This window comes from Homalodisca vitripennis, chromosome X, assembly GCF_021130785.1.
Source record: "Homalodisca vitripennis isolate AUS2020 chromosome X, UT_GWSS_2.1, whole genome shotgun sequence".
NCBI classification, from domain to species: Eukaryota; Metazoa; Arthropoda; class Insecta; order Hemiptera; family Cicadellidae; genus Homalodisca; species Homalodisca vitripennis.
In genome coordinates, this window is record NC_060215.1 from 129491531 (window position 1) to 129517964 (window position 26434).

The 26434-nt window shown below is 30.8% G+C and overlaps 1 protein-coding gene across 1 annotated transcript in view; it reads right to left on the reverse strand.

The window, feature by feature from the left end:
* Positions 1-26434, reverse strand: part of LOC124369862 (corticotropin-releasing factor-binding protein) — a 157506-nt gene that overhangs the window by 41226 nt on the left and 89846 nt on the right. The window contains exons 3-4 of the mRNA XM_046827991.1: positions 6202-6365; positions 3024-3234 (exon numbers count right to left, since the gene is read on the reverse strand). Coding sequence (XP_046683947.1) covers positions 3024-3234; positions 6202-6365 — 375 coding nt within the window. The remainder of the gene's footprint in view (positions 1-3023; positions 3235-6201; positions 6366-26434) is intronic.

Here is a 26434-nt window from a genome sequence, read left to right on the forward strand (position 1 = left end):
AAAACAATCGTAAAGGTTTCAGAGGTTGTAAAAAGATTTAAAATTAAGATTTGAATTCTGCTCTAAAACTAAGACAATAATTATGGAGAAACATTTCTGGGGACGAAAAATTGAATAATTGTAAAAAGTAAATGTTTTATAATGTAAAGATTATTTTGATGTTAATGAATTAAGTATATAAGTCTGATATTTATATAAGTAGAAATTTTACAATTTCAATATTTCTAAAATACTTGTAAATTAACACGTACTAGGGCATGGTGACTGACTAGTTGGCTTTGCCTCAACTAGAACACATATGTAATTATTTAGTGTAAGTTAAAATGTATGAAAATTATTGTAATAAAGAAATTATATACAAAGAAATTGTTGAAACGTAACAGTTTTTGTTGAAGCCGTGGTTATATAGAGCCGCCAACAATAGGTGACTTAAGCATTTTGATTTATAAACAATGTTTCATAAATAAGGGAAAACATAAAACAAAATAAAAGTAGGATTTTGAAAGTTAATATAAAACAAATATTGTTGGTAAATTACAGATGAAACACATGCGATTAAACGTTTTTTATAGTAAAATAATATCTTTATTACAGAACATATTTAATTGTTTTGAAAATTTATATAAAAAAATATATTTATGCTCAATAGTTTTAAAACATTTAAAGTATATTAATGACTCGTTAAAGAAATGAATATTAATTGTATGTAATTGTAATTGTGTGAAGTAATAAAAGGATTGAGGATCGTACTTTGTCTGAAGTATACTTTTGACGGCAATAGGGTACAGAAATAAACAAAAAAAGTTTAGTGTTTTTTTTTTTGAATATATATATATATATTAAATTGTATAAATGGCAATAGCCTTATTTAATTTCAATAAACAAGTGAGAGATCCGGGTTCGACTCCCGGCGGAGCAAGTACTTTTTGTGATTCAATGTTTATTGAAATTAAATAAGGCTATTGCCATTTATACAATTTAATGTAAATAAAAGTAGTTTGACAGGTATTTGGTCTTCCGATCATATGTTAGTTTGCTTATTTAAACGCATATGTGACAGATACGGCCAAATACGTAATAATTGAATCGGAAAAAGTAAGCGCTCTGTGGTGTAATGGTAGCACATTCACCCGGCAAGTGAGAGATCCGGGTTCGACTCCCGGCGGAGCAAGTACTTTTTGTGATTCAATGTTTATTGAAATTAAATAAGGCTATTGCCATTTATACAATTTAATGTAAATAAAAGTCGTTTGACAGGTATTTGGTCTTCCGATCATATGTTAGTTTGCTTATTTAAACGCATATGTGACAGATACGGCCAAATACGTAATAATTGAATCGGAAAAAGTAAGCGCTCTGTGGTGTAATGGTAGCACATTCACCCGGCAAGTGAGAGATCCGGGTTCGACTCCCGGCGGAGCAAGTACTTTTTTGTGATTCAATGTTTATTGAAATTATATATATATATATATATATATATATATATATGGTTGAAATAGAATGTTTATTATTCTATTTCAGTTCTTTTTCTTGTTTCTATTTAGTTAGTTTAATTACTTAATTTTGTAAATATTTATACACTATTTGTTATCTGAAGAAGTATGCTGACATACGAAAATTCATATAAAGAGTTTACCAATATTTGGTTTTTTATTTTTACATGAAGAGAATTACATATTGATATATATATATATATATATATATATATATATATATATATATATATATATATATATAGATATATCAATATGTAAGTGTTGGTTTTAATATATATATGTATATAAAAACATTTTTTGAGCCTCGCATGTTATGTACACCTCTACTGACAAGTACATTTGAATGAGCCTGAAATTGATTTAAACTTAATGCCAAATTTAATACTGAAAATTCAAAACAATTAATTAATTCATATAGCTTAAAATATGAATTGCAAATTTATAGTACAAATTGTCTTACTGATATTTTAGTGCGAACTTTTATATTATTAACACCATAATTACGGCATACTTTGAGCTGACACTTCTATTGAACTTGTTGCTTCAAATATACTTATTCAAATTATATTTATAGAACTTTTTCCAATTGTTTGCATATCGTATTATGTTTTTGCCACTCAAGAAATACCTAAAGGTTTCGTAAAACTAGATTTCTGAAAAGATCTAGAACGGAAATCCAGCCCTTTTTGAAAACAGCAATTAATGCCGTAAAATACAGCACTGTACTTTTAAAGAACAAGACTCAGTTTATTCTCTTGATATATATTATTTTTCTTTCAGTTCAATATAATTAGATTGAAAATATATCTTATCTTGATTATGACATAGACCATACTTCTCAATTCATTTTAAGTATAAATCTGTACAACTCAATATAAAGAGTGTTACAAAATGAAGCCGAAACGCTATCCAGGCTGCACTTTAGACTAATGGCAGGGAACAGGTGCAATAGGTCACACAAGAGAGAAGATGTGGAAAGAAAAAATCAATCATCTCATCAAGTGGTGAGAAATACATACTTGTTCAGTTGTAGTACAGGTTTAGTATACCCTCTCACTTGCTTAATATTACAACCTATATTTCCTAGGTTTTTTATTACAACCTTTGATTCCTGCAGAAACATAATTTAAAGCCTTGAAATGTGCGTGTTCAAATAAATTGAAACTAATATCATATTTCATAATGGGTTATATTACATTTATAACTAAGGAGAATCATTACAAATATGTTTAATTGTTTTAACATATTTTGAATTGTGGAAAAGTAACTGCGAGCTATTGATTTTTACGGAATGTAAATCCGTTGAAACGTTTGACTGAAGCTTACCAGGTTTAAGCAACTAATTAACATGGTTTAAAAATAAAGCCTGATTATCTTGAAATAAAAATGTTTTTTCTATAGGCCTAACTAATAATGTAATGTTATGTTTTTGAGCAATTGTGTTTATTTATATTTAGTTCATAATATCATGTGATATCCAATAACGTCTGTAAAAGTTATGAAGAGAGTGCTTCAGATGCTACTTACGGGTCGGGTTGCTGATGTATCTAACGTGGAAGCTGAAACCGCGGCCTCGCTTGGGTACGTGGTACTGGATCAGCGCGGCGTTCTGGGTGGAGAGGAACACCTGCTTGGGCAGCTGAGATCCGCAGAACTCGTGGAACCGCTGCGCCAGAGGCTTGGGGTGGTCCTCCACACTGGGGAAGAACTGGCCGTTCATCTCCCAACCGTCCACAAACTGCACAGGTTGTTTGGTAACCAATAAAATATGAAATTCGTTGTACGTAAAGTCTAAACAGAAGAATGTTTTATAATAATGAAATAATACAGAAAACAGTGAAACACAACCCTTTGGGGTCACGCAAACTGATGTTATCTTTTGGTGAAAGATGTATTTAGACGTAATTTGACAGATTTTGAAATAAATTAATTTTCCAAAAACTCTTAAGAATGATAAAAAACTCCGAGTTCTCTATAAAGTACGGCATGTGTTGTCTACAATGATGAGTAACATTACTATTACTTTCTCTAAAAGACGATCTGAAACGCATCAGGTAGAAGGAGTCCATATTAATCCACTTTCCACTAACGTAACTAACATAATGAGCAAAATGTATTGAATGGAATATGACCTGATTTACATCAGGTGCAATGATTCACGCCAGTTCAAATTCCACTAGCATTTAAGTATAATAATACACATATACTGTGTGAAATGACCCATGCCAATTTCATTTTCACTAACACTTAACTATGAAGACGTCACAAAATTCTTACTGCAACGAGACCTTAATCACACTTGACACAACACTGGTTATCTTTTTACTACCTATAACGTAAGATTAGACAATTACAATTTTCGATAGAAATTCCCCCTGAATCAAGATGAATTGGGTATACCTGAATCAACTCCATTTCCATGAACTCTATTGTATGATAAAAAGGTTACAATCCTCACTAAAATGCGACCTAAAGTAAGGTGTAATTACACCAGGAACAATCAGAGCAAATTCATTTTCTACTAGCAGAGCCTGTGATGAGAAAATTACAATTCTCACTAAAACACGACGTGCCAGGGGCAATGATACATGTCAATTTACGTTCCATTAACTCTAATCTATGATAAAAAAATGTAACCATCACAAAATGCCTGAAGTAGCAATACACGGCAATGAACTTTCAATTAACTCTAATTTATGGTAAGAAAATAAGAAAATCACAGCTATCACTACAATACGACCTGCAAGGAATAACGATCCATGTCAATTCAATTTTTCAATAACTCTAATCTATTATAAGAACATGAATTATAATTCTCACTACAATACGACCTTATTTAACGTGTAAATACACTAGGAACAATGCAAACTAATTCGTTTTCCATTAGCAGAACGTGTAATGAGAAAATTGCAATTCTCAATACAAATACGACCTGCCAGGAACAACGATCCATGTAAATTCACTTTACATTAACTCTAATTTAGGATAATAGGATGAAAATTGTCACTACAACATGAACTTAATTATATAATCTTACTAGGAACAATCCAAACTAGTTTATTTTCCACTAGCAGAACGTTTGAGGAGAAAAATATAATTGTCTCTATAGTACGATCTGTATTACATCAGGAACAAGCCATATAAAATCACTTTTCATTTACTCTAATTTATAATGAGCAAATTATAATTGTTACTCCAAAGCTATCTGCAATGATATATGCCGAATTGTTTTACATTAACTTTAATTCATGATGAGAAAATTATAATTCTCACTACTAATTTACTAGTTCTCATTCAGTGTAAGTAGGTGATGTTCCGTGAAGCAAAGTAGTCGAGCAAAGGTGACAGATAAATAAGGAACATCTACTCCAAGAGCTAATATATGTACTGTCATCTACAGAGATAATACACACTGTGCTTCCATACACGCCACTGCGGGTGGTTTTTGCCTTATTCTCTCTCACCGTTTGAAACAGATCTTGAAAAAATTCACATAAACTCAACACACAATATAATCACATTTAAAGAAGGTTATCACTGCTGTAACACATGACAAAGGTTTTGAAGATAAACTTACAGTGATCACGTAACTCGTTATTGCATGATGAATTACAATCAACAATCCAAGGAAAAGGTTTTGAAGATAAACTTACAGTGATCACGTAAACTCGTTATTGCATGATGAATTACAATCAAAAACTCAAGAAAAAGGTTTTGAAGATAAACTTACAGTGATCACGTAACTCGTTATTGCATGATGAATTAAAATCAACAACACAAGAAAAAGGTTTTGAAGATAAACTTACAGTGATTACGTAACTCGTTATTGCATAATGAATTACAATCAACAAGACAAGACAAAGGTTTTGAAGATAAACTTACAGTGATCACGTAACTCGTTATTGCATGATGAATTAAAATCAACAAGACAAGACAAAGGTTTTGAAGATAAACTTACAGTGATCACGTAACTCGTTATTGCATTATGAGTTAAAATGACGAATCACCCGTCAGAAAATTTTTGTTAGTGACTAAATTAACTTAATATCCCAGACAATTGTCGGCCTAATGGTCCTGTCCTGATGCAAATTCGATGAGTGAAGTTGAGTCACGTTGAGTCACGTCGCTGGAACGTGGTTAATGGGCGTTCAACCCAGTCTGGGGTCAAGCCACTGCCGAGTTAACACTAGAAGTGTTGCTGATAATTATATCGACTTCATAGACACCTAAAGTAAAGTTATCATACAGTGCCCTAAGAATTAAAATTATTGTAGATAACTCACCTATACACAGGATTAAATACAAGTCTACCTACCTCATACGCACTTCAAATGCGGCTGACGGATTAAGTCAAATTATACAGCAGCCAAACTTTCAGTAAAGTTATCGTACACGTTGAAAGAGTTAATGATTGCAAGTTCTCGAAGTCTTGTAATGACGGTATTACTGTAGGGTTGTAATTAATTAATTTGCGTACGCCTTATTCTTAGAAGTAAATTAAACACTGTTATACAAACAAACATTTTGGTTATTAAAACGACTTTTTTGTTTTAATAGCTTAGTTTTAAATATCATATTTTAAAAATATTAGCTAATACTGAAATATTAATAAAAGTATATGTACTGCTATTAAAATTTGTATGTGCATAGACTTTGAAAACGTATGTGTACATATAAGAGATGAGATAGGATGCCGTTGCTTTACCGAGACAAGGCCTCCAGTATTACAGGGGACGTCCAGGTAGTCAAAGTAGACTTCCACTATCTTGTCCGGGTCCGTGATGAGGAAGATACCACAGGCTGGAGTATCAGGGGCTACAGTAGTTTTGTAGTAGAAATGGCCTTCCTCCGATGTTACCATCACGCAATCTGTAACAAAAGAGAAAATTAAGTGGGGATACATGATAATTAACACATAGCAGACAGATGTGGTGGGGACGATTTATCATTGTAATGCCAACCTCCAATGTTACTATCACGTAATATATAACAGAAGAGAACTTTAGTAAAGGTACATGCTAATTAAGACATAGCAGAAATATGAGTCGGCGGGAGTCGCGGTAGCATTGTAATGCGGTAACCAACTTCCGATGTTACTATCACGTAGTCTATAAAAGAAGAGAACTTTATTAAAGGTACATGCTAATTAACACATAGCAGGCCGATGAGCTGATAAGTTTGACACATAAATAAACCAGTACCAAGCTAATGCAATACTATTTCAATTTAATATTAAAAGATAAAATAGAACGACCTAGTGTAAGAACAAAATATTTGAGTTAAAAGAATATATACAGATAAATAAATGATTCATCAAAAGCAGATTGAACTATCAATCATATTTAGGATTGTTGGTACCTCTAGTCATCCAAAATATTGGATGATACTACATCCTCTTTGTAATAAAAGTTTATTGTTGAAAATCCAGCATCGCATCTGAACTAACATTGAATTATATTGAATTTTCAAGCATAACTTGCTTTGGTTTAATACTCGTTTCAGATGTTCTTTCAGTCAAACTAAAATATTGAAATGTTCGCAACCTTCGCCACATCTAAAACAAATTTCTTACAAAATACATATTTTAAATGGTTTCCACAGCATCAATGAACGTTACAAATAACTGGTCAAACTGAAAATTTACAAAGAAGTAAAATAATAGTAACTTTAAAAATAAATCAATTGTGTGTGACCTTTGTTTTATTACATACCTCTGAAAACATTCATACATTTTACAAGACTTCTAAATTTGTGTTTAACATCAAATAACTTAAGTGCAGTATTAGTGTAACCATTTATTGAATTGTTTTAAACTTTGTGATACAAATGATTCAATTAGATTTCTAGAGTAGTTTGAAAATAGTTAGACGTGAAAACATGATAACTACTTCTAATAGTTATTTACTAATTAGAAAGCAGGTATTAGAATAACGTTATTTTTTGTTTTATAATCTGGTAGGATCTGTATTAGTTAAATTTTTATACAATGAAGTACTAGTAAAAAGCATGAATGAAAACGCTGTTAACTTCCAGTATGTTTACAGTAGACAATAAACCTGTTTTTCCTATTAAAACTGCTTAAAACATTATTAATGCTGTATTATAATACTAAAGCGCAGGACAGATATTTTATGTTTAGGAGTATATTTCTGTGCATTTTGCAGTCTTGATTCTCTTGCCGCTTAAAGGGAGTTAAAGTTTAACACGATGCTAGAAGAAATCAAAAGTTTTTAACAGCACCTGGAATTGGAGAAAAGTGGGTCTGTTAAAAAGTACGTCGGTGAGGTTCTATTCCTCAAACCTAGTAAGAGGAATAGACTTGCTGGCGACTATGCTGCAAGAATTGCTGCCAAAACTTATGCCAACCGACCAAAATGTCGGTCTTTCCAGACTTAACGTCAAATGTGTCTTCAGAGACGTTTTACTTTTAATATTTGAACAGGGTTTATTGACAAAAGGGTTTTGAGGCCACATAATTGAAATTTCAGTAGCGGCTTCAGTCAAACTACCTTGAGTTTTCTCAATGAACTCTTACAAACCAAGTAAGAGGAATAGAAGGTGGCGACTATGCTGCAAGAATTGCTGCCAAAACTTATGCCAACCGACCAAAATGTCGGTCTTTCCAGACTTAACGTCAAATGTGTCTTCAGAGACGTTTTACTTTTAATATTTGAACAGGGTTTATTGACAAAAGGGTTTTGAGGCCACATAATTGAAATTTCAGTAGCGGCTTCAGTCAAACTACGTTGAGTTTTCTCAATGAACTCTTACAAACCAAGTAAGAGGAATAGAAGGTGGCAACTATGCTGCAGGAATTAACTTTTGAAGTTGCCTACTGAATAACGACTTGTTCGTTGTAACCTTGTAACAAAATTAAATTGACCGATGAGGCTCGTTTCACAAGAGAAGGTTTGATTGATTCACACAAGACGCACAATTGGGCCACAGAAAATTTAAAAGCTGCCAATAAAATGTCTTTTCAGAGACGTTTTAGTTTTAATATTTGAATAGGTTTTATTGACAAAGGGGGTTTGAGGCCACATATATGAAATTTCAGAAGCGGCTAAAGTCAAACTACCTGGAGTTTTCTGAATAAACTCTTACAAAACAAGTAAGAGGAATAGAAGCTGGCGACTATGCTCAAGAATTGACTGTTGTAATTTTTGAAGTTGAATAACAACTTGTTTGTTGTAACTTTTAACAAAATTAAATGGACCGATGAGTCACGCTTCATAAAAGACGCACAATTGGGCCATAGAAAATGTTAAATCTGCCAATAAAATGTCTTTTCAGAGTGTTTTAGTTTTAATATTTAAACAGGTTTTATTGACAAAAGAGTTTTGAGACCACACAACTTAAATTTCAGAATCGGCTATAGTCAAACTACCTTGGGTTTTCTCAATAAGAATAATTTTAAATTTCAAACACTCTTACGCCCTTATTATTTCATCGCAAAACTATGAGAGATGCCTCATTTAAAATATTTTATTAATACGCATAAAAATGAGTGTTAATGTTTATTGTAACGTGGATAATGCTTTAGTAATCAAACAATGAGGTATAACAAAGTTTTAATTTTTTTCTGAATAACGAATACAAATTCCAAGAACAAAAAAAACGCGTTTTGGTGTGTAAAATAATATCTTTAAATAAATAAAAAAAATCCATAATTCTACGGTCAAAAATAAGGGCGTAAAAGTGACTGAGGCTAACTTTGTTATTATGGGGTTAAAATCGAGATAGCCCTCAGTACAACCACTTCTTAAATAGTGAAATGTACTTAGAAATCCTGCAGCAAACATGCTACAGATACGGCTGAACCCAAGTATAGACATTAAATAAAATTTTGAACAAGATAGTGTTCCTCCACACTTCATGTTAATTAAAGTTCATCACTAGCTCAGTGAAAACTACCTTACTTGTATTGCAGTGTAGTGTTGGAGTCATAGACGTTCCTTACCTCTCCTCATCTCAACGCAAAGTAATTTGTGTTAGGGATTTGTATGTATGCGACTGCAGTCAACAATGAAAACTAGTACATTGAACTGTGGAAGCTGCATTAGGTGTTTGGATGAAGAACTTGTATTACATAAAATGGTTAAGATTTTGAATACAAATTGGGTTGTGAAAAACATTGAAACGTATCAGTTTGTTCTTTTCCACTTACTGTAGTGTTTGATGGATTAAAATCAATTTGTGTAAAAATTATGTACTCTCTATATACTGCAATTATTTTTTATTTTTATTTTACGTTAAGCCTTTTATTTCGGTTCTCACATACAGAATTTTACAGTTTTTTTTTGGAATTATATATAGTTAAAATTAGATTAACAATATAACATTTTAAGAGTCGCCATATAATAATCTGTTTACTAATCAGCAATAATATAGGATTTAAAAACGTTATCACTGGCAAAATAATTTCAAATTACCCTACGTTGAAACGTTTCTATCACATCAGTTTGAATGATAAGTTTTACATTTTTTACACAAATGACAATATTACATATACCGTAATAATAAAAGAGTGTTTAAACAGATATTCTACTAAAATTGAAAAAGCAAAATGATATATCTGAGTTAAAGTTATTACGATTTATACAAAATTTAAATTTCTGAACTTAACCAGTGATTTCAATACTCATGATTTAAATGTATTTGAATAGTTATATCTCAGTAAATATAATTTGAAGATGAAAAACAATAATTATTTAGGTCTTGAATTAAGAAACATTCTTCATAAACATAATGAATATGAGAACACTCTTCAATGGAAAACAGTTGTATGTTGTAGTGTAAAATGGATCTAAAAGTTCATTAATGATATGCAAATAATTTAAATGATAATGTTTGTAATAAAGAAATAAACTTATTAATACTAGGTATCATTACAAAGTGTTAACTGTTTCAAAACTTTTCTTTGGCTAAAGATACTTACTAATAAGTAAGTTACTACACAAAAAGCAAGTAATATAGGACATATTCAAAATAATTTTCTTTTAAATAGAAAGTAGATTCAACCAATTACTTTTTAATAAATTTAAACCTAACATTACAAATACAAAACATAACTTTAGTGCCATTTTAATAACTTCTCGGACTCATAGTGAACAGTAATTTAAAATGGAGGGATCATATTTCATTTCTTTCAGGCAAACTAAACTTGGTATGTAATGCTCTGAGAACAATCTCTCCTGTGACAAGTTTAGAAACATTTAAAGCTGTCTACTAAGCACATGCACATTCCCGTCTGAGGTATGTGGTGAAGATTAGAGGGAATACTGTAAACCCATTCAATATTGTAAAAGTTAAAAAAGAATAGTGAAAGCTCTGTTTCAACTGGATTGCAATAATGCTGCGAATTATTTTTTTAGTTTTGAAATTTTGACTCTCCCTTTTATTTATATTTTTGACCTACTTTGTTTTTTTTAGAGAAAATTCTGACCGATTTCAAAAACATGAAATCATTACCATTACCCGTTGAGATATGAGACCCTGCTCTATCTTATTCATCGATTGGCCCTTTATGAGAAGGAAGCGTACTAACTTTGCTTTGAGCATGTAGAACAAGCTTCCTCTCAATCAATACAAGAGCTAAACGTAAGTATTCAGACTGCGCCTACGACATCATCTGACGAGTCGGGTCTACTAACAGAGTTTTTTGAAGTTTTTAATTAACCTAGTCTTATGGTAGTATCTCGATTATTTGAAAATGTAACCTGATTATTTTATAACTTTATGACTAGGAACTTATGTATATGTTTGCAGTATACGTTAGTTGTATTGTTTTTATTACCTGCTGTATTTTATTATAACGTTTAATATGTTTACTTATGTATAGCTTACATTTTGTAAACTGATTTGATGAATAAATACGTGTTTTTGTACCAAGCAAAGATGTAAATTGAGGTATTTTCGATTATACTGCCGAATTTCATAAATAACTTTCTATACAAACACACTGATATGAAAGTATGAAATATTATTTTCTGAACTGATCTTGTAAGGGTAACTGAGTGGATTAAATATGAATCACATCTGATGTTTGAATTTGGTTAATTATCCGACGTTACTGGTATATTACGAAATTGACAAACTTACCAGTGCTAATACCCATTGAATACAAAATAACACAATAAATTGTACTTTATCCCTTTTAAAACGGATGATATTTAGAAAAAAAAAAAACAGATCTTATTTTATTTGAAAATTATGTGGTTGAATCAGGCACTACTTCAGGTCGTCTTGCCTAATCTTGCACAAATGAATCTCTATGAACTTAAAAACACATCTTATAATTGTAAACAAGGTAATTAACTAACTGAATCGTTATTAAGTTCACTTTTTATTCAATAAATATTTCACTCACACTTCTTTCATATTAGTCATTTATAAATAAAACTATATACCACTTTATTAAGTTTCAATAGTAAATACATACTATTTAAAATATATTATATTATGAATATCCAATAATAATTAACTTGTAAAAAATCATGCCCTACACCCACACACTTTTATACACTTGATGAAACAATACATTACACACAAATTAAGTAGCACTCTATAAATCTGTCAAAGAAAACTAACTAAAAGTTTTACTACTAATTCAAGATTATATGATTTAAAAGAAATTTAAGATATTTATCTAAATAATAGTGTCCGATCCAGCAAGAGAGAGCATGTACGGTCAGCTTCCCTTACCCAACAGGTTAATGTTCACCCAGCCTCCGCACTACTGCTGCCCACACTACGGACAACTTTACAAGGTATAAACCATTTAATTTTGCTGGTCTACGATTGATAACATATGTTTAAAAATAAGTTTGAATCCTAAATAAATGTTTTGTAAAAACTTTGTGATTTTATATTACAGTAATAAATTAATTAGTATAAGTTCTTTTACATTAATAAAACACACTCTATTGTTCAAGAAATTCGATCGTGTAACAGAATCGTTTCCTGTCATCAGCGCCGGGTTCAGCAGCACCTTCGTTGCAGCTAATGGAGACAAACGAAAACATCCCTCGACATAGTACCTTTCAGTAAAATACCAGAATATATACTTTAATGTCACTGTGTATGAAAAGTACATAGTTTAATTTCATATCATTGTGTTTGTGTTCAAAATTGTTCAAGAAATGCGATCATGTAACAGAATCGTTTCCTGTCATCAACGCCGGGTTCAGCAGCACCTTCGTTGCAGTTAATGGAGACAAACGAAAACCTCGACATAATGCATAATCCCTCGACATAGTAGCCTACCTTTCAGTAAAATACCAGAATATATACTTTAATGTCACTGTGTATGAAAAGTACATTAGTTTAATTTCATATCATTGTGTTTGTGTTCAAAATTGTTTAAGAAATGCGATCGTAAAATAGTTAAGACCCGTAAATTGCAACTGCATAATACAATCCGAAGTTATATATAAAATGTATCAAGATATGTTAAATTGGATGAAATTTGGATTCAATTCCAACTACTGCAGTAAAATTTGTTTTACAGTAAAAATTATGACTGGAAAAGGAGCAAAATTATGAATTGTAATGCATTAAATAAAGACAAGTTTTAAGTTGGATAAAAAAAGGAAATATGCAAAATCTACTATTAATAAAACAGACCGGGTAGTATTAATAGAATATATTTGTGAAAAACATATTAAACTTCAAAAACACAAGAACAATAGTAATGAAATGAGAATAAGCGGCAGTATAATTTCTATAACCAAACAAAATGTTAGGATAAAAAACCAAAACATGAAAGGTTGTTAAATATTCTTCACATTTGTAGAGGATATTTTGTTTTGCTAAAAATGATGTTTAATATGTTAGAAGAGCTTATTCAATCATTATTGAATATTCTAATTGAATGATAACAAACGTTATAAATTGCTTAGATAAAGAATTGGAATATAAATAATTATTACTGGATTGGGATTAAATTTCAAAACATTATAAGATTCTGATTGATATGGATGGATTTAAGGTTAAATTACAATAAAATTATTGAAATATTAAAATACATATTTTAAAAATTCATAATTTAAAAATCTTGTATATACTTCATACTGTCATAAACATACTGTCATTTGTTTTACACATTGTAAAGAAGAGAGTTTTATGTCTGGTTTAAATAATTATTGCCAAATGAAATACATTTCTTTGGAAATTATATAAAAGAGAAAAATAACAAACATAAATATTTATACAATTAGGTTAAGAAACAAGTTTTAAATTTGAAGACAAATGTTAAGATCAGGCATGACAATAATGTAAAATTCTAAGATGTTATGTTAGTATTTCAGATTAAAAACTGAAATTTGATAGTGAAATAAAAAAATTGAATGGACATTTTTATTTAAAGCACATAATAAACGAATATTATTGATGTCAATATTGGATTTTAAAATATGAAATAATGAAGATGGTTTAAAAATATTAAATAATCTACTTAAGATAAGATATAACAATTATATTTGTCAAAACTGAAAAAGTCTCAATAAGATTGAACGTTCAAATACATGTGGTTTCATTAGAGAGATAAAATTAAAGTTTAAAGGATAACTGAAATTTTAATTTATATGCTCCTAATTCGTTCCAAAGATACAATCTGCTGTAAAAGTAGTAAGATTTTCTGACTAAAATATCGATAAAAAGAAGGTAAAGCATTCGTAACATTTTATATGTAATATACCGTCTAACTTATCAGAAAAATATGTATAAGCTTGAATCATAGTATTTACATATATGAATATACTTATTCGTACTAATTATCAAGAAAGTTGTTTAGGAAGAAAGAGTTATAATTTAAACATTAATGTAAATCGTAATATACCATGTGTGGCAGTTTATATTCCAGCACAAAACACACTGAGAAATTATGAGTGCTGTTAAACAGCATTTTTGCTCTTGTTAAAAAATATGCTGCATTATATTCAGTTTTTACTTGATAAAAATATAATGACTACATGGATATCATTTATAGTGCAGTTAATACTAAATATAAAACCTTTTTGTGTAAAAATAAAACTCTAGTATAGCACAAACAACAATGCATGTATTCCTTTATTTGTTTATGCCAAGCTAATCAACGACTGCTGAGAAATCACGTTTGAGGTTGAATAAAACACAATGCAAATCTAGTAAAAGCTTTTATGGTGTAGTTTATTCCACACCAACAACCTACTCATGCAGGATACTAGGTTTGAGATAGACTGAAATATTGATTCAAATCTTGACGTAACACCCGTTTCTGTTTATTCAAAACACACAGACTACAGTACTCTGCAAGAAGTTTGGTAATTGGCTTGATCTACATATTAATGCTCATGTACATACATCAGACATAGTTGTGTTTGTTCCAAACAAACAATCTACAGCGCATGAAATCAGTTTGGAACTTGGGCTTAATTCAAGCATATCTGGAAACGGCATTCGTAATGTTGTTTACTCCAAGCAAATAAACAATTGCGGGAGAGATCACGTTTGACCTTGACTAGAAAATATTACAGATCTGGCGAAAGCATTCTTGGAACTGTTTGTTCCAAATAAACAGACTGCTGTATGAGAAATGAGTCTTGAGCGTGGTTAAAATGTATGCAAATCGGGATGAAAAATTCATTAAACTGTTTATTCCAAACTCATAACCTATTTTCGGAGAGATTACGTTCAAAAAGTGAGGTAGATATATGTATTTATCAATCTAGGATTTATCGAACATACATTTTGCTAACTGAATTTAAATACAAACTATAAATAAATTATTTGTAAACAGTGAATATTCCATGAAATCGTGATTAAATAATCTATTAGACGTATATTACACGGAGCTGTCAAAAATGTTGCTTTAAAGATGGTAATAACTGAGTTTCATTGAGACAGGAATTAATAAGGTCGAATCGAGTACTGTTGTATCACTGAAAATTATGATAATGAATTGTGAGATTCAATAAACAATACCTTCAAAACCCTCAGTCCGAAGTATGAGTGTTTGACTTAACGTTATTACAAATGCAGTATCCAAGTATGGGTTGAAGAATGAGTAAACACGAAGTCATTTATAAAATGAATCAAGTGGGTATCAAGATGTTACGATTTGGCAGAACAGAGAGTTAAAAAAAGAACCCTCAAAACCAAAACTTTTATTTCACCCTGCTCGGTTGAGATGATGGAATCGTTAGCATATAAAATAGGTAGTAAACGGCAATTGGAAATGGTGCCGTAAAACCCCTCTCCTGACTGACAATGAGTAGGAAATTACACGGTCTCTCAGGAAATTGCCGTCTCCGGTAAATGTGTAATTGTGTTGATGTGAGCCCTTATCTGTGTTGCGGCCCATGAACTTTCTTGTATTTTCACTTTCAATACAAGTTTTATTTTTAATGATGTTCAAAACCTTCATTACAAGTTTTAATAGAAAGTTTCATTGAAGAAGCAGATTATTCCTATTCATAAAACACCTGAATACCTTCGAAGTGTTTTCCCAGCTAATGAAACAATATGAAGTAGCTGCCAGTGGAGTCAGAAAAGCCATATTATGCAAGAATTACTCATCAACTCGTTATGGCTTTTTTGAAAAGTTCAAGCAAGCATTGAAGAGCTGATGTTTTTAAAGGCGTTTGTTGCTTTCTTAAGAACAACGTAGTTCTGTGTTACGAACAACCTCATTAACTCGAGCGCAGTTCGAGAAAGACCTTTGTCAAGTCACTTCAGTAATATTAAAAATTAAAGGTGAACACCGAAATGACGTTACGTCATCTTGGAACATTTCTGGGAAAATGTTATGAAACAAGAACACCCCTCTATTCGGATTGATAAGATAAAAAATTTGAAATGTGAATTTCCCATAACCTTTGAAGCATCGAAAATAAACTGAAGTAAGTTACGAAGTGATATACCTTAAGTAAGTTACCGCCGTTTATGGCTAAAGAAGAATGGCAAAAGATACGGCCGTATCTTACCGTAGTCATACCTTTATACTGTAAGTCATTTTATAAGTGTAAGTGATAAAATGTAGAGCTATCTATTTATAGCAGTTATTTGTGCAAAGTAAAAACTAAAGAAATTACTTTAAACATATATGTAACATATAAACATAATAATATTCCAGGCATTCGCCGTATCCCAGTGTTAAAAAATCAGTAACACTACGTTTCGGGATCTGCGATCTGATCTCTTCCTCAGGTGAATAATTAACACAAAATAAACTAAAATCTAGGTTAAAATAATAAAATCCCACCAAAGCGTTGTGGCGCGTATAAGTAGACTCAGGAAACACACAAACGTATGTGTCAGGTCAATGCACACGCTCAAAATTAGGTAGTTCATGTACAACGTATCAATAATAAAAGAGACCCACTCCTGTTTCCTGAGTTGCCGGTTTTTTTTGTCTCGCATGAAAATTGCCATTTACTATTGGTCTTGCTTAGCCAGTCGATATCGATAGTTGTTTCTTGCGAGCAAACCCAATTGCGACCTGTATTTTATCTACATTTTTATACTACGCAGTGCTAGTTTCTTAACTATATGTTTGAAAGATAGTGTGCGAACATAACACATATTTGTTGTGATTCCTGATTCATACACAGAAAATATTGCAAATTAGTTGCTGTATACATAAAATTTGCATGCAGTTATGTTGTTACTAATGAAATTGAAAATTTATTCATAATCTTATCTTAAAAGAACTTTGCAACATACTTTACAGGATCAAATTTAAATTGTTTGTATGTATTGTACATTAAATAACTATGGTCTGAGAATACATAGCTTTAGTATGAAAAATGCCACTATTCGGAATTTCTTCCAAGTAGAAACTTAATGTTCTATACCTAAATCATATTTGTCACAATAGGCCTCACACGTGTATCAATTTTTACGTTGATAGCTCCATAAAAGTATAACAAGAAGATGTGTTAGATTATGGATAAAATACATACAGCCACATAGACAAAAAAGTATGGACTTTAGGATATATGGAGACAGGATCTTTCTTGCTACTTTTCTCAAGTACAATCATATCATAAAGCTGCAACGCTTTTTTCCGAACACTCTATGTATCATATATTAAATTTTTCCCACATCCAACAAACCAATTTATTCAAATATATTTTTACGATATAAGTTATTAAATCTTTAAATACAATTTCATTCGAATGTTCAACTAAAACACAATTTTTTTGCTTGTCTGATAGTTTGATGGTGGCACGTCTTGAATTCTTCTCTTAGGCTCTTTAGATCAATCGATGAGGTGGAGCCATTTAAAGTTTGTTTATACTCAAGATAGGGGCAATTTTATAAAAAGGCTGATTTCATAAAGTAAAATTTAAATCATAAGACCTAATTTGAATACTAACACGATCCTTTTTTTTAACAATCTGAATGATATGACTAAAACTGTTCGGTTAGATTTATTACTAGGAATTTGTGGCTTTCCAACTTCTTTTGAGTTATGAAGTACATATCGTTGTAATAGTCGCTTATTAGAGTCAATCACTCGTTGAGCTGGAAAATTGCATTTTTTATGTCTGTTCGCACGACATCTCTGAAACGAACTGACCTATAGATTTTAGTTATTCACGAAGCGTAATTTATATATCAGGACGACTGAGTTTAATTATGGTGTAAATCACTCAATGAGATTCGGCTGAGTGTTGGCGAATACTTTTACATTAGTCTTATGTATAATCATGATGGCAACGAAACATTAATGGAATAAATACATTTTTAAACAAACTCAATATACTCATCTATTGGGTTGGCAGCATTTGAAGTATTATCTCATGTAGCCTATAATTAGTACTATCCCAACACATTTCTATAATTTTATGCTGAGTTGAGAGTAGACTTTTGTTATTTAAACACCGATATGAAACAAAATGTAATGATAAAAGTGTTAATGTATCACGTAGCAAGATAATCTCGTGAAAGATTTCGTTTGTAGAATTTAAATTTTGCATACAATTTCAATTCTACAAAAACAAAAATGAGTTCTATGGTTGTTGCATGTCCAACGATGTAATTTGGCTGACCGTCGTTCTAGCCTATGAGTCCTCAGTATGCTGAAACATTCGGCTTTTTGCAATGAACCACAGAAGAGCATGTTACTCGACGTGTGTTGTGGAGTTCTCCTACATCGTATATTCGCGATACACGTCGTGACGCGACGTGACGCATAGTAGAGTCACGTGACACAACGCTACGTGTGGGACGTACCTATCGTACAAAGAGTTTGTTAAATTGATAGCCATGTTCGTGTGGATCTTAAAGACATTCTTGAAACATATTTGCTTGTTCATACTCATGTATCATTGTTGATATTCGTGTATCATATTAATAATATGTCTTTTTAATCGTACAAATATGTTACAGTTTATGATGAAGTTCCATCCCATCAACGTTTTAACTTCATTAATATAAAATCTAATATTTCTCTATCTAATATTTCTCTAAGAAATGTGTCTAGCAGAATTAAAACTAAATTTCAAACTAAGAATGAACCAGAAGAGTTATTTAATAATATTTAACGATTGCTCGTTTTGTTGTTTATAGGATGTAGCTTGTGATTTGAAGGAAAACTATTTTTCACAGCAGGATGTCAACAGGTTCGGTTCTTAAACTATGGAATTTAAAGATTCACCGTCTTGTAGATTAGTTGTCCTTGCAATGTCATTGGAAGAGTTAATAGCCTTTAGTGAGCATATGTCCTTGATCCGATTGTCTTTTAGTAGATGGTGTTCTTGAGCCCGTGTCCTTGAAATAGTTACCATGACTTTGAATGTGATCTAGAACTGTATGGTCTGTTTGATGTTATTAGTATAGCGGCTTTTTAATCTAAGTATGACACATGACTTATTGGGAACCAAAGGAGTTGGTTGTCTATAGATTTTTGTTCTCCAACTCGAAGGAATTTTCGGGGTTTTTCACTCTAGAATGTGCGGTCAGTATAACTTAAATGATCGGTTTTTCTTTTTGCTTTGCACGAGCTTCTACATTAATGAGAAAAAGTGAATTGTAAGTGATCTCGTTAAATACATGAGCGCATAGTGACTACGTGCAGTGCAAAGCGTAAATGTCTCATTAATTTTAATGAACACACGTAGGAGTTGTTGCATGATTTGTGTTACATTGTTGCAGTATGCAGTGCAGTACTGAGAACGTCAGATCATATCATGATACATGTATTGAATTTTATTTGCACTGGTAAAAAAGGAAAATTTATCAAATGAAATGACATTTATGATTTTATTTTATATACGTATTAAGTTTCTTTGTTTTTCATATTTCTTGAATAGTCTAGTTAGTTTATATAAATTTTGTTAGTTATAAATACTGAAATATTAATAGAATAAAATATAATAAATGTTTACTGTCACCAAAGGTACGCAACAGATTGCACGGATTTAACCTATCCTATAAATTAAGCCTACACGGATTGAGCCTATCCTATAAATTAAGCCTGCACGGATTGAGCCTGTCCTATAAATTAAGCCTGCACGGATTGAGCTTATCCTATAAATTAAGCCTGCACGGATTGAGCCTATCCTATAAATTAAGCCTGCACGGCTTGAGCGTATCCTATAAATTAAGCCTATCCTATAAATTAAGCCTGCACAGATTGAGCCTATCCTATAAATTAAGCCTGATCAAGCCTAGCCTATAAATTTACCAACAAATTTAGCTATTTATCACAAGGACGTTCTCGGTTTTACTGTTACTAATTTCCATAATCGTACTTCGAATTTCAGACAATTCAGACGTATTTGGTAAAAGTTTTACTTCATACCCCAATGAGGAATTGTTCAGAAATGTATGAAAAATAATAGAAAGTGCTTCTAAAATGAAAGATACAGCAACAAATATTATACTTCCAAAAAGAGCACATCCAATAAAATAAATAGGTTATATTTTTTGAAAATAAATAACTTGAAGTTTCACAACAATATACCGGTAAGGTAAAAGTGATTTTTGCGTCTACGCTACCAGGGTTGCATAAAGAAAGTGAATAAGTATTTTGTAAATGCTAATAGATTATGTCAAGTGCTATTTACTGTGGATTCTTAAAATTAGCTTTACCTAAGGTATCATTATAATTTCACGAATAATTGCATATTATTTAAATTTGTGTTTATTTATTGGATACGAAATTATTTAAGAAATATCAAAACATTATTTGTTCTAATTAAGTCAATGCTTATGCCAAAATTTTGTTTACTCCAAATACTAATATCGCAAGACCGTATTAAAACAACGTATAGATGAAACCCTGTATGATGAGATGAAATTTCTGAATCAAAACACAGATGGTAGAGGACATCTGGATCAAGAACATTGTCGTGAAGGGATTGGAAAACACTTATTTATTCTAAATTTGTCGATCGCTTTAAAAGATATAATCAAGGTATTACAAGAAGATTTCCTTAGTATAATAAAGTTTTCAATACAGAAATTACAAGTAGAATGATAAGAAACAGCTGTTCTCGAAGTTGGAGAGAATAAAAGAAGGATAAAAAAGAGAGATGAACGAGTCATAGCTATTTACATAATTAGTGACACTTTGTAAACTAGTTAGAGAAATGTACCAGTGGACGCGTCCTCCAACAGAATTTTATTTTGTAACATTACCATTGTTAAAGTTGCTATATATAGCTGATTGTAGTTTTTAATATAATTAATTCATTTTTTAATTTTTAAAGTAATTAATTGATTTACGTTTATATAACTACTTGTAATTGGCTAAAACTTCATTACGGTTAAAAATTAGCTGATTTATTAGTTTTGTATTCTAACAGTTTGCATTCATTGCTTAAATAAGTATGGAAAGTGAATCAGTTATTGATTTATGTTATGATTCAACTACTTCTACAGCAATCAGAGTTCAGACATCAAATAACACAGCGTCCACAACAATTGAAACAACAACAATTTCGCCTTTTGTACCTTCAACTTCTGGTAATCGTAGTAGTTCGGAATATTACCATAGGTCGGAGAAATAGACTGAACGTTCATGTGCCGAGGCCTAAGCTTACACGGTTTAAGAAATTCTGTACTTATCTCGCACCAACATTTTATAACTGTTTGCCTAATAATATAAGATTCATACAGAAGGTAATTATATTTTTTTAAACGTTAAAAATCACCTTCTTTTCCAATAAAACCGTAGTATATTTTTGACTGTCTAGTTTAATTATTTGTTCATTTATTAACGTAGAATATATGTTCTTAGCACTGTATACATAGCAGTGTCAAAAGAGTTAGTATTTAAGTTTCAGAAATATAGGATTAATTTACATTCAAACTATCTCTCCTTTGTAAAGTAATTTCGGTGACTAGCTCTCAGCCCCTAGAGTTTCTTTTGTAGTTTTAAAGTTTCATGTGTACAATCCCACACAGGTTATTAACCTCGGGATGAAGGATTTATTAGCCTTAACACCACTATTTATGTATATAATGTCATGTATATTGGTTTTCGACTAATACAGATTTTTATTCCTTTTCATATTGTAAAAACTAAAAACCATGATTGGTAGTATATATTCACTAAGAAAAATAAATATTTACTGAATATAATCTTTTGTAGATATAGAAAATTGGAAAGATCTTAATACCCTTCGCTTCTTAAGTATTTAATAAAATATATCAGCAGAATTAAGATCTCAAGTATTTGTGATAACAATATTTTCAGTGGACAAATTTATCATGATATTCAAACTCAACCTCAAATTCAAACTTTTTTTATTCAAGAATAACCATTTGTTTATAATGCAGTTATTTTTATTCCCTCTAGCCTAAGCAATTTGAGAGGAAAATCTAAGAAAAAACGTATAAACACATACTACAGCTATTACAAATAAAAACGTCTGGTCTACTTGTAAATATATGTCTAGAGACAAATGTCGATGGTTGTCAAAGAAAGAAATAAAAGATTTCAATGTTCTATCAATACCAGGTCGTATAATAACTATGCAAGTTATATTTGGACATGTGATATGAGTTATACACAATTTTTACAACAGTACCATAACGATATTCCATTTTTCGTGAATATCTGTTTACTCATTAATTTAAAACACTCACAAGAAAATATATTTTATTGAATTGATCTGGCTTTGAAAATATACAGAGTGATTCGCAGGAGGTTGGCAAAACTCCAGGAAATGACAGCAGACCCAAAAAGAACCAAATAGGTTCATATGTATGTAAATGTCCTATCCAGCTTCTTTGTCTGCCAATATTTGATTTTGTAAATAAAAAAAAACACCTTAAAAGGGACCAAAACATAATCTAACAGAATATATTTAAAATATAGATGTATGTTGTCACTTCATGCAGCTATGGTGAGGGTTAACTCAATGTAATGTTGAGTTTAGCCCCACTCCTCACTTACATCTCTGGAATCTGACGCTGTCACAGACTTGACTCCTGAAATCTGGAGTCATGTTTGTCTGTAAAATAAGTCGGCGGCGAAGAAGTTCAAAATGAACTCTACATCTTTTGACATCAAAAACATCTATAGTGACAAAATAGTGACTCCACAACATAAACTACAAAGAAATTTAGTGTAATCTAGTGAAGAGGTGCACAATTGAGTGCACTACGATGTTTTAGACATATTCTATAAGCACGGTGGAGCGACCAAGTTTCCTACACGTAACGTAGCTATGGTAAGAAGGGGTGATTCAATGTGAATGTTGAGTTTTGCTATAGTTCCACCTTTTCATAGTGCAGCGCCTGGAATATGATGCGGTCACAGACATGATTCCCGAAATCTGGAGCTATGTCTGTCTGAAAAGGCCAAAAGTCGACGAAAAAGAAGCTTAAAATGAGCAAAATATTTTGTAGTATAGGTGAAACAGAGTTAAAACTATTTTAATCGTAGACGAATGAAAAACATTGTCGTGGATGAAATGGTATATTTTAATAAAAACAGATGTTTGTGATTCTAAAACCAACAATGTTTAGAACACAGCACTTGGATAGACCAGTGCCTTTCTGCCTCCGACAAAGAATAAACCGCTAATAGCCTTACCTCTTTAATTATTCAATTAATTCAAACTTATCCTATTTAGTTTGTTTTTTCTTTTAATTTGCAATGTAACATATGTAGTAAAACTTTCGATGTATTTGATTACGAACACTTTTAAATGCTGGTATTTTTAAACGAACAGTGATACTACAGTATATATTTATTTTTCGTACTCCTTTAGTTAGCTTAATATAACTGCCAAATTTGAAGTTATTCGCAGTAACCTTTTTGACAGGTGGTTTATAAGATAAACATCATATATAGACAGACAGATATCAAACGAAAATTTCCTGTTTGTTTCTGTGTCTAACACAATTTTAAGAAGTTATTCTAAAAATTCGACAAATACCCTTCATATTGTTCAATAAAGCAAAAAGAAAATATAGGAAGTACGAATTCCAAAAGATTTCAACAGATTATTGAACATTGATATGTTTTGGAACAGTTTAGAGACAGGTTTAATTTAAAAATAGGTAACAATGAGGAAGAGAAGATTGAAAAATAATTAAAATTAGGCAAACATTTTTAAAAAATTTAGTACTTTATTACTTTAATATTTAAGTGGAATAAATCTTGTAATTTTATTTATTTACTAGCACATCTTACTAAGCTCTTATTGAATCTTACACAAAACTTGCATTTATTTAAAATAAATTCATACTATTTTAAAGATGTCTTTATAATTATACAATAAATCAAATTGCAATACATATGAAATTTAATTGATTCTTCAACAAAGCATCCTGCATAAAGAGGTTTGTAAAAAATAGACAATTATTTAGGGCTATACGACCAAATGTATATTGTTATTTATGTATATTAATAACATTCTTTTACTAACATTAGTTTTATAAATGATTATGAATTAATTAATAAATGTACATATTTGTAACTAATACAGACTCTGTTTTATACGTCCCTCCTTACACATGTTAAAATATGTAAAATAAATGTAATAGTAACAAACATGTGGAATAATATGAAACATTATTTCATTAATTAAAATAAAACAGTAAACACAGTACTGGCATAACAGGCAGTGTTGGTTCTCATCTCGATTCGTATATCACGTGAACCAGTAATCACAGTGTCAACTTGTCTAGAGCAGTAAATTACTTATTGAAGTTGCTATAAAGCGTTGAGTCGTTAAAAATTGTTTTATCAAGACAAGATGAATTTCTCAACATGCATAATATGATTATTAAAAATCTTGAGTAGATTTCATACGTTAATGCTTCACACTAATTAACATGGCCATAAGGGTAATATTTTTACTATTTTAATATACGTTTATGCTGTCAATATTCAACAATTTTTATCTATTTTTCCAGTTGACGTTTCACGTTACTGATGATAACGGAAAATAATTTTAATCCCAAAGTTTAAATATACACTAAGGAGGTAAAATGTTTACATAAAGTTACCACCATCCAAAAATAAATTTTGTTACTGACTGATCGGAGCCAGTCACTTTAACAGTAATTTGTATTGTATCATAATTACCAGAGATATATACGGTATTTGTGTAATAATTTTTATTTTACACAAATAATTGTATAATCCAGTAAAGTGGGATTAATCGTAAACATTGACATTTTATCAACAGAATTAACATTGGCATTAACTAAGAAACATTTTTGTTCCACATTTAAAAATATTTCTTAGCCATTCTAGCAATACCGCAAAACCACAAAGTTCTGTAAATAATCGAGTAGGAAAGAATTTATGTAAAGTACTTTTATTGTTAATTAGTATCTAAGTTCACATTATTACAATTTATATCGATGTTAGTGAATTAGGTAAATCATACTTTTTATAAGGAAATTAGAAATTAAGTTTAAAGACTTGGGTGTACTAGATCAATTATAAACTCTCATTACAGGCTATAATATGTTTCGTTGTGGTTTGAAAACCCGTTATACCAAGCAACAAGCTATAATACTAACATGAGTCCACTCATTTGCGTACATATAATTCCGTAACAAATCGATCCCCAGGAAATTTCTCGAGCTGGGGAAATATTAGATAGTTTTAAGAGATTCATTTTTAAACTTAAGTGCCAAGGGCGGTGTGAATATATCATATATGACAAAAATTACCCGGCTCCATCCCAAAGTCCTCTACTGAAGAAGAAATTGATGTTGATATCCATAAGAAGTGTATTTATGAATAAAATATCTAAGTTTTAGTCATATGTTAAAACTTTGCATAACTAAGTTATTTATTAATCAGCTGTTGTGAGTATAACAGCTGGTGTAAAAAACTCATGTGAACGTTGCGTATCAATCATCGTCGACTGATTTTAGTGTTATGTTTGATCGAAACATGTATCCTGCGAGTGTGTGTAATTTGTAGGAATATTTATGAATATTTTGCATCAGGAAACATGGTTAGTGATAATTTACAAAAACATTTCGTATTTTATTTTTTATTGATTTAGCGTTATGGTTAATTGAAATATACCGGGTGTCCCAAAAGTCCCACCCGCCCCTTCTAACTTTCGAACGGAATTAAACAAACCAATATCATTTGGGGGGTAGTTATATAATAACAAATGATGATTTTTGCGCTACATGAGAACTCATCAGGAGTTGAATGAATATGGTTTTGACCGAAGAATTCAGTTTTGTGAGCAAATACTGCACTAATTGAACAAAATGCTGAGTTTATTTCTAAAAAAAAACCATCTTCGTTCAACTGCTGATGAAGTTCATGGATGAAGAAGTAAATGGGGGTTATTTTGAGCATTTACTTTGAGTTTAAAAAAAGTTTAGGTAAGATTTCAACGGTAAGTTTAATTATTTTAAGTTTGATTTAGCACTACTTAGTATTAATAATAAATCTGAACTAATGAGTTAAGAAAAATAGTGTTTTTTAGCGTAAATTTTCAATAAAACTTTGACAAGCCGTT